At 54.8% G+C, this 10,062-nt stretch overlaps 1 protein-coding gene across 2 annotated transcripts in view; it reads right to left on the bottom strand.

The window, feature by feature from the left end:
* Window positions 1-2,967: 2,967 nt before the first annotated feature.
* Window positions 2,968-10,062, bottom strand: part of MAN1C1 (mannosidase alpha class 1C member 1) — a 54,664-nt gene continuing 47,569 nt past the window's right edge. For both annotated transcript variants that reach the window (XM_040086141.1, XM_040086143.2), the window contains exons 7-12: window positions 9,266-9,359; window positions 6,317-6,432; window positions 5,924-6,143; window positions 5,410-5,582; window positions 4,752-4,867; window positions 2,968-4,332 (exon numbers count right to left, since the gene is read on the bottom strand). In XM_040086141.1, coding sequence (XP_039942075.1) covers window positions 4,212-4,332; window positions 4,752-4,867; window positions 5,410-5,582; window positions 5,924-6,143; window positions 6,317-6,432; window positions 9,266-9,359 — 840 coding nt within the window. In that variant the 3' untranslated portion in view covers window positions 2,968-4,211. The remainder of the gene's footprint in view (window positions 4,333-4,751; window positions 4,868-5,409; window positions 5,583-5,923; window positions 6,144-6,316; window positions 6,433-9,265; window positions 9,360-10,062) is intronic.

The raw sequence follows: 10,062 nt of genomic DNA, 5'->3' as shown, positions 1-10,062 counted from the left end.
GAGGGGGGAAGGAGAGAGTTCCTTCTGCCAGCTGCGGAAAACTTCCCTGAAACTCTGCTCTGATCATGGCTTGGGCCGCGGGGAGGAGCAGGATCAGCGCAGCGTGGAAATGACGCTTGGGAGCACTGGGGATGAGCTCAGCACTTGGAGCAGATGTGCTTTAAAACTTGCTGGGCTCGTTGGGCTGGGCAGCGAGGGGTGCAGAGCTGCTGCTTCCCTGGAATAGCCCAGCACGGACACAGAGCGTAACGGGAGGGGTTTGGAGCAGGATAAATGTCCTGGCTTGTCTGGGAAGTGGGCAGGAGGGGGCAGGAGCTGGTGGAGGGGGCCTGGCAGGGTGGCGGCAGAGCTGAGGTGATTCTGTGTGGATGATGAGAGGCAGAAGGGCTCATTTTACACCTGAACCATTCCCAGTGTCATCAGCTGCCACATAAAGATAAGAAACGGGGGAATTATTTGATGGGAAAGAAAATGAAAGACAAAAGGTGAAATAATTCAGGCTGGCTGCTGCTCCTCGAAAGAGAACAAACCCAACAACTCCTGGCTCTCCAGTGCTGGGTCCTGGGATTACAGCACTCAGGAAGAATGTTAAATATCCACACATCTGCTGTGGGGCCCACCCAGGCACACCTGGATCAAAGGGAATCCTAAAAATAATCACAGGGAAGATTTTCCACCCAGCAGGAAAAACTATCTCAGATTTCCCCTTGCTCAGAAGGGAGAAAGTTGGGCTGAAAATAAGGAAAATGGTCAGGGGTTGGTAGCAGCAGGGGTGAAAAACTCGGTGGAACAAGGAACATCCAGGTCTGGTTTGAAGGGGACAAGAAAACCAGAGGTGATAAAGCTTCACAGCCATGGAAATCAGAGTTCATCCCAAAAAATGCACAGCCAGCAAAGGAAATGGGAGTCTGAGGCATTTCAAAGTAAATCCTTCAGCTGCAGGGCAGGAGCCAATTCCTGTGTCCTGCATTCCCAGCTCCTCCTTGGCCTTTCCTTGTCAGGAGGATGCGACCCTACACAAAATCCTTTACAAAGCAGGAGTTTTATGGAGAGGGCTCCTGACTCCAGCACGATTCCTCTGGAGGCTCCACAGGGAACGAAGCCAAAGCCCCGGACGTGCTCAGCAGGAGCTGCTGGGACTCTGCTGGCCCCGGGAGCCAGGGCTCGTGCATCACATCTGAAACAATCAGATAAAGGGATCGGATCAAAACCTGCGTGGAAAAATACTCTGGCTGCCAGGCTTTTGAATCCAATAACCAATTCTGCTGAAAGCCTTCCCGGGGAATTTAATAATGCTGTAAAAATGAAGTGTGGGTTACAAAAAGGTGCATTTGTTTTCTGGATGGTTTTGTCTTATCTCTGTGCAGGCCAGGCAACAGCGGTTGTACAAGTGATAGGGAAGAGTTTCCACCTCCATGCAACTTTCTGTTATCAGAACTTCATTTACAGGAAATTCCTTCCAATATAAAAGAGGGCCACAAGCGCTGATGGTGTAAATTAAGATGGTAATCACAGCTTCTAAAGTATAAGTGGAGTGTTCCTGGGGAAATGGGCAATAACCCAGGCTGGCGGCATTGCAAGCAGGAATAAAAGTCCAGAAAAAAACAGAATTCCCACATACCTGAGGCTGGAAGGCAGGAAACAGCCAAAGGACACACATCTCCCCAGATCCTTTCCATGGGGCACTGGCAGCCAAACCTCTGGTGCGCTGTAACTCCATTTACTCACCTGCTCCAAGAGTGGAAACCAAGGGGATCCCTCCGGGCAGGAAAATCCCACCTGGCAGGAGGAATCTGGGGTGGGATCCAGCCCCTGCTCCCACAGGCAGAGCTCCAGGGCACAGGAGCATCCAGCCAAGGCCCGGGGAAGGGAGGAGCAGGAGCATTTCAAGGCACCAGCTCCAACATTCACCTCACCTGCACTGCTGTGAGACAGAAAAATCCCTGCTGCGGATCAAGGCCAGGCCTTGGAACAAAGCTGATCCTGGGAGTAAATCCTAACTCCTGCTAAACACGGCCACGCTGAGCTTGATGCCTGTGATTAATGCCTGGGGATTTCAGGGGATATCTGGGAGCCCAGGCAGAGGAATTGGCAGAGCTGCCTTGGCACCGCCGGAGCGCGGCCGCTCGCAGCCGAAAGCTTCGGCTGTGCCTGGCATGGAGCTCCTGGGAGCAGTCGTGGATGAGCTTCGCCTCCTCAGGGCAGCTCAAACACCTCCTGCGTTGTGCTGTGGCCACTGAGCTGCAGGAAGCTTCCTCTGGAAGGGTGTGGGATGCTCCCACTCACTTGTGTGAAATGGAAACCAGCCATGGAGCTCTCATGTAACACCAGGATCTGCTCCTAAAGGAAACCAGAACCACGCTGTTTACTTGGGGGCAGTTTAAATTCTGCCAGGAAAAGTGTTATTCCAAGAGCAGGCCGTTCTTACTTAAGAAATTCCCTTAATCCATTATCAAAATCCTTTGAGCTAGAGGAGCTTCCCGATCCCCAAATCTCCCGGATAACACAGCTCACTCCCAAGATGTTTATTTACCAATAACCATTCCTCTAGGCCAGGCTTACCAGGCAGCAGCTTTATCCCTGGGATAATGCTAAGTCCCCATCTGACAATCTTATTTCTCTCGGGGAATTACAAAGGCAGGAATTTAGAAACAACATTTTCTGTTTTCACAACTCGCTCAAAGCAACTTTATTTTCCCCCAAGTTGCCAGATGAACCAATTGTCACGAGGAGGTCACAAGAATGAACACAAATGTTCCATCCCCCAGGGGCACCAGAGCTTCGCAGTGATCAGAGGGAATGCTGATCCCAGACCCAGCAGCTCAAGAGAGCTGGGAATTGCTGTCAAACACGGCCTAGATTCCCCTGGAAATCAACTTCTACTGCACAAACCTCTTTAAATCCACCAGTACTGTCTCATTCCAAGCATGGAGCTATGGGTCTTTGACAGGATCAACCCCAACAGGCTTTTTATTTTACAAGACTTTTATTCTGTTTCACAGATCTGACTATTACAGCAGTAAAATTATTACAAGTGACTCGTAACATTTAGCTCCAAATAAAAGTAGAAAAACACACACAAAAAAAAAAGATAAAGGAAAGTTAAATGAGATGTGATGGGTGGCAAATGTGTTTTAAGAGCACAGAAAAAAAAAAAAGTATATAAAAATACATCAGGAGCAAGGATTTTGCAGCCAAGTTTTGGTTCAGTTACAGTTTTGACACCACAGAGTCACAGAATGGCTGAGGCTGGAACCTCTGGGGTCTGTCCCAGTCCCTGCTCAGGCAGGGCCACCTGGGCCCCAGGGCTGTGTCACCTGCCCCTCTGGAGAGGTCCAAGCCTGCTCTGCTCCTCCCAGGGGGGAGCTTTCCCCCCTCCCTGCTGCCCTCGGGATGCTGAACTCACCAGCCATGGCCACAGCTGGGATCTTCACTTCGGGGTCAGCAGAGCCCCTCTCTTGGAGGGGGAATTGTCACCAATCCGCTCCAGGAGCCTCCTGCATTGCTCCTGTCCTGCTGAGTCCCCCCTCCAGCAGGGACCAGCTTGGTTCAAGTCCCCCAGGAGGAGCAGGGCCTGAAACCTGCAAATTCCAACCTGAGGCTGCTCCTGTCCGTGGAGGGTCTGATTCTCTTATTTTCCCACTGAAACATCACCTTTCCCTGTCCTCTCTTCACTCCTGCGCTCTCAGCTGGCTCCTCAGCCACCCCCAAGAATTCCAGCTGCTCTCCCACACCAAGGACAACTCCCCTGTCCCTCCTGGAGCCCCCAAAGCCCAGCACCAGAAAGCCCAGAGTACTGAGAACTGTTCACTGGAAAGGTGATAAATGCAAGAGCAGATCAAAGGCAGAAATGAAACAGAGAAAGGAAAGGAGGATGTGTGTGTGTGTGTGTAAAGTCTATTTTATGGCAAACTTCCAGTCCTTTGGCCACTATAAAGCAAAATCAGTGGATTTCATATAAATTCTCTGTATAAAGGAATGTCTATGAACTGTGTACAGTATGGCCCAGAATAAACATCTCATCATCAGCCTAACAGAGCTCCTCACAGAGGAAAAGAAGGTGCTTAGTCATGGTTCATCTTCCCAAGAAAATACTGTCCGGAATTGGACTAGTGCCCCAAAATACCATTTCAGGAACAACAGGAATTCCTTCAATGGAAAGGAAAAGCAGAGTCTGCCCAGGCTGGGGGAGCAGGAGCTGGGCAGGGGCCTCAGGGCTGCACTGCTGCTCTGAAGTCCGTGTGGTTGATGGGCAGGGGATGAGCCTCGGTGTTGAACACCCAATCCTCCAGGGACAGCACGTCATCTTCACAGAACAGAAGATAGAGGTACCTGGAGCCACAGGAGAGGGACACGGGGTTCGAGGAGCTCAGCAGGGCCCCCAGGCAGGCACAGGCAGCGGGATGTGATGGGGCTGCTGCCTCTGCACATGTGACACACTCCCAACTCCCTGGAAAATCCCCACCTAACCCAGCTCTGGATCACAGCAGATCCCAGCAACTGGGCAGGAGCCTCCAGGGAGCCAATGGCCGCAGAGGTTCTGCAGCAGGAAACTCCCAAAGCTTTGCAGCCTCGCCCAGTTTCCCCCCAGAATGGGTTGGAAAGATGCTGAAAGCTCCTCTCATTCCAGCCCCCTGGGCAGGGATGCCTCCCCCTGCAAGAGAAGTCTTCCCCCTAATTATCTGAGGCTCATTAAGCAGCTGCTGCAGGAATTGTGCTGCTCTGGAAGGCCCCTGTGACCCCGGACTTACTTGAGAGTCTCTGCGAGGAAGAAGCTCTGCTGCATGTTGTCGTGGAGGGGCGTGGTGGTGTAAACGTCTCGGATGCCAGAGAAGCCAGCTTCCACCCTGCAGTGCTTCTCCAGGGCCTGGGGGAGGAACAGAACCCTCAGCAGCCCCAGCAGCGTGGGGTAACCCTCCCATCACCATCTGCATTCCAAACCAGTTTACAAGTCCAGCTCCAGGCTTCCTGTCCCTCCCCGAGGAGTGTGGGGTAATTCCAGGGAACAAGCCTGGCTCCGATGGAGCAGCAAGGGAAACAGCAGCCACCTGAGCTGGCTGAGGGACTGATGGCAGCACAGCCCACAGGGGAGAAGGAAACATCCCCAGTGCAGCTAACACACTGCACTGAGGCACTCTGTGTGTTCCTGCCCTATCGCTCATGGGTTTGAGAACAAGTTAGGTTGAAAGGAACCTTAAAAATCACCCAGTTCCACCCCCATGCTGTGGACAGGGTCACCTCCCACCAGACCAAGCTTCTCAGATCCCCACACGACCCTGCCTCGAGCATTTCTGACGTATCTCAGCGTTTAACACGCCTGAAATCATTTCCGCTCCTTGCACCGACCGAAGCGAAGATTCCCGTGGGAACGCAGCGGCCCACGGAGCCCCGAGCCCGGCGCAGCCTTACCTGGACCACCTCCCAGCCCCAGTGCCTGTACTTGGGGTCGTGGGTGAGCCTCCAGAGGTACATGTAGCTCTCCACCACCTCGGGCCGCAGGATGTAGTAGCGCTCGCTGAGCCGCGTGGCCATGGCCTCGCTCCCCGCGTCGAAGCGGAACGCCTCGGGGCCCAGCTTGGTGTCTGGGGAGAAGCACGCGCACACAGAGCCGTCACTGCCAGCCCAGCGCCGGCACACACCCCTCCCAGAGCCCTCCTGCTGCTCAGGGTGCCGGGCTTTAGCCAAGGCTTTGCTGAGGCTTTTCTCCCGCAGCGCCTTTGGGGTCGGGATGGGGAAAGGCTCAAGCAGCTGCACTGGTTTTATGGGCAGAACATCAGGAGGATGTTGCTCTCCGGGTAACAATCCCAGTCTCCTGCAAGCACTCAGATCCCTGCTTTCGACACCAACCCTCTCCCTGCTGGAAGAAAATGTGTTCACGAGGTTGCCCCGAGCGGCTGTGGGTGCCCCCAGCGCCCCCCGTTACCCGAGCGTGCGTAGGACTCGTGGCAGGTGCTGGTGATCTCTGCTGCCAGCTCCCGGTGCCTCTGCCTCCTGTCCTGGGCGGCGTGCTCGGCCCCCAGCGCAATCATGCCCCCGGAGAAGCAGGCCAAGTGGCCCATCTTGTGATCCAGGATGCCACCCCTCCACTCGGCGATGTAGGTCAAGCCTCCTGCAGATTTTTTCACCAGATGCTTTTCTATTGCCTGAAGGGAGGAAAATCAGGATTTCGACAGAGTGGACGGCAAGTAAAACTCGCTCAGTGTCACTCGGTGACAGGAGTGAGTACCAAGGAAACCCAAGGATTATTCTGAAGGTCTGAAACCTTCTCCTGAACCACGTCCCCCCAAAAACCACAGAGCAGCACCCGGCTCCTCACCTCCAAGGCATCGTCGTACATCTTTTTAGCTTCAGAGTCTTTCTTGTCTGACATCAGCCAGGATTTGATGAGATATTCATAAAAGCTGTCCCCGAGCCCCCCGATGGAGACGTGGTCTGTGGTGGGAAAGCCAGGAAAGAGCTTCAGGTTCATGATATACAATGAGCAGCTGCTGCACAAAGGAGAAACAATCACGTCCTATTTAATGCTCTTGTTCTCTCCTTCCTCCTCCCAGCTTCCTGGGGAGAGCTTGCAGCATTGCTTCTCAGAAAGAAGGAAAGAAAGAAAGAAAGGTGGAAAGTGCAATCAGGAGAAAAATGTTCTGTCATTTTCCAGAGCATTAGTATCCCTTACCAGAACCATTCAGAGGCCTTATTTTACAAGTTATTTATACTGCAGCGTGAAGATGCTCCCTGTTTGTGGAGCCATCATCGTAAATCCACCCTCGTAAACCAAAAGCAGTGGTGGGCACTGATAGATTTCCATCTCGATGGAGCCCCTGGGAGCTGTCTCCCTGCCTCAGGAAGGGAAGGAGAGCTGCTGGATCCCACGGAGCTGCCAGCAAGGGGCTCTGGAGACGCTCCTGGGCTTTGCCATTTGTATTCCTGGCTCACGGAGGGACTCTGAGCCCTGGGGAAGGCTGGGGGTTGCCGGCACATTAAGATGATAAAGTCTGGGACAGGGATGTGCACTGCATATTTTCTTCTGCAGGAATCAGGTTTCCGAGGCTGTCTGCTCAGAGCACCCCCTGCTCTGACCTTCCAGGAGGTGCTGAGGAATTGCAGAGTGAAATGGGCCTGACAGCTGCAGGTTTGTGCCTGGGGGAGCTGCTGGATGGATTTACAGCCTCCAGCTCTACCACGGGGGGAACGGCAGCGTCCTCACTCTTTAAAGCAGTCAAGCACTCCCGTTTTTAGGAGAGCGAGACAAATTACCCTCCCTGGACTGAGCCATCCCTGTTAATTAACAGATTGCACCCCTGGCTCTGCACCCCCCTCATTTCCTGGCTAAGCACATGCAGCAGGTGTTCAGAGCTGCTCAGATTTTTGTTTCCCCTCTCCTTGTACACAGATAAAATCCCGAGGCTTATTCCAAATGCTGAATCCTCCCAGCAGCAAAAACCAACAGCCATGCATCATTTTCCTGACCTGAAGAGCAAACATCCCTGCCACACTGTGTCCAATGATCCAGGGCGCAATCCCTAGCAAAACAATGAGATTAAACGCCCGGCTTCCGTGCGAGGAGGGAGGGCAGAGGATTTGCAAACGCAGCCTGCCTTTAAAGAGCAGCCCTGTGATCCTGAGCGTGTCATTCAGAAACTCACCAAAGCTGCAGCCCTGGTACATAATTGCTTTCCATATGGCAGCAGCCCTGGCAGCGTTTGCCTCCCGGGCACTCTGCATAAATCAATCCCTGCCTGCAGCAGGGGACTGGGCTTTCATTTCCCAGAGGTAAGGACTGCACTGCCAGAGGTGCACCACAGCCTCTTCATTTACAGCATCTGCTCATTCAGCCGGGTCAAAGATACACCTTTTAAGAAAATGACAGCAATTTCAAGGAAAACAGCTTCCTGCAAAGAGCTTTAATGACAAGAGAGGAAATGAGAGCCTGGCCCCTCCGGGGAGCAGGCTGCAGATGCCTCCCTGCTCTGGCCCTCATCTGGAGATGCAGAGGGGCAGATCACTCTTCTCCCTCCCTGGAATATGGAGTCAGATGCCAAGGTCATATCCTGAGCAACAAACAGCCCCTGAAAGTCTGTCAGGAGTCAGAAAATTTCCAGGCCTTTGGCAGGACTCTGCCTGTCCCAACACAAGCAATCAGAGGCTCTGAGAAGCACCAACAGGTCTCTCTTTACATCAGCGAGTTCAGGGCAATGCAGAGAAGTCTGCAGACAGAAAACAGCATTAAATTCGTGGCAGAGAAGATGAGGGCTTCCTCACAGCACCAAAGGGCAGCTCTGGTTTAATGGGACAGCTGTGAGCATCCCAGACACTTTGCTGGGACCAGCCCTGCCTGTTAAAGGTCAGGGATTGCTCACAGCCAGAGCTCTGTCCCTGCCTGCTGCCATAAAAGCAGCAGTGGGAAAGGTCTGGAGTGATCCAGCCCAGCAAAAAGTGCAACAAAGCACAGGGACACCAGGTAATGCAAGGACTCAGAGTAACCTGCCCAGATAATAAATGTCACCCACTGACAGGCTCGAACCAGTCTCTGCAGAAAGAGACTTTTCTTTGACAACATCAAATCCAGCAGCCAAGACAAGCAGATCAATAACAGAGCAGAAAGGGGAGGTCAGAGATCAGGGCACAGCTGCAGAAGTGGCACCTCCTGCTCCTGCCACAGGGCAAATTCCTGCCCCTGGGTGGCCGAGAGGAGGGGCACAGTCTCTCCCCTGTGTGCCACCTCACCCTGGGTGCTTCCACAATTCCCCTGCTCGCTCCAAGACCTTCCCTGATCATTGCTCCCCTTGCCCAGCAGAGCAGCATCTCCCGAATGCCACATCTCCAGGGCTGGGCTCCCAACAGGAGAGAAGAAAACGTTCTTATCTCATCCTTCCTTCCCAAATGGCTCTCTGCAGGGGTACCATGGTAACAGGAACGGGAATGCACAGGAGGATTCATCCCTGGATCCGAGGGGATCCCAGGCTCCTCCAAGCCCTCTGCCCCTCCAGGTGGTTCCTCAGGTGCTGCAGCCACTCTGGAGGGGAATGTGTGCTGAGTGCAGGGTGCCACAGGGCAGAGCTGAGCCCCAGTGCCCGTGGGATGATCCCTGTGCCATCACCCCCGTGCAGGGACACCCAGCTTCTCTCTGGGTTGGGACAAGCACACAGCAAAGCCTGGCTCAGCTCCCGTCCCAGGGCCTGCCTGCTGCTCTGGCAGCTGCTGCTGCTCCCCGGGGAAGGATGGGAGGCCTGGCACGCTGCAGGCAGGGGCGAGGCAGGGTGATACCTACGCTGCACCCAGCTCCCCGTCACCGGGCTCAGGAAGTTGGGGTAAAGGCCCTGCGGCTTCTCCACTCTGCTCAGCACCCTGCGGATGTTCATCACCTGTGAGAGAGAGAGAGAGACAAGGCTGGGCTCCCTGCTCCGTGCCAGGGCTCCCTGCTCCATTCCAGGGCTCCCTGCTCCATGCCAGAGCTCCCTGCTCCGTGCCAGGGCTCCCTGCTCCATTCCAGGGCTCCCTGCTCCATTCCAGGGCTCCCTGCTCTGTGCCAGAGCTCCCTGCTCCATTCCAGAGCTCCCTGCTCCGTGCCAGGGCTCCCTGCTCCATGCCAGGGCTCCCTGCTCCGTGCCAGGGCTCCCTGCTCCATGCCAGGGCTCCCTGCTCCATTCCAGAGCTCCCTGCTCCATTCCAGGGCTCCCTGCTCCATGCCAGAGCTCCCTGCTCCATTCCAGGGCTCCCTGCTCCATTCCAGGGCTCCCTGCTCCGTGCCAGGGCTCCCTGCTCCGTGCCAGGGCTCCCTGCTCCGTGCCAGGGCTCCCTGCTCCATTCCAGGGCTCCCTGCTCCGTGCCAGAGCTCCCTGCTCCATGCCAGAGCTCCCTGCTCCATTCCAGGGCTCCCTGCTCCGTGCCAGGGCTCCCTGCTCCGTGCCAGGGCTCCCTGCTCCGTGCCAGGGCTCCCTGCTCCGTGCCAGGGCTCCCTGCTCCATTCCAGGGCTCCCTGCTCCATTCCAGGGCTCCCTGCTCCGTGCCAGGGCTCCCTGCTCCATTCCAGGGCTCCCTGCTCCATGCTAGGGCTCGCTGCTCCAT

This window comes from Hirundo rustica, chromosome 25 (assembly GCF_015227805.2).
Source record: "Hirundo rustica isolate bHirRus1 chromosome 25, bHirRus1.pri.v3, whole genome shotgun sequence".
Lineage (NCBI taxonomy): Eukaryota > Metazoa > Chordata > Aves > Passeriformes > Hirundinidae > Hirundo > Hirundo rustica.
The sequence above is the reverse complement of the archived record's forward strand: the minus strand, read 5'-3'. Positions and strand labels throughout refer to the sequence as shown.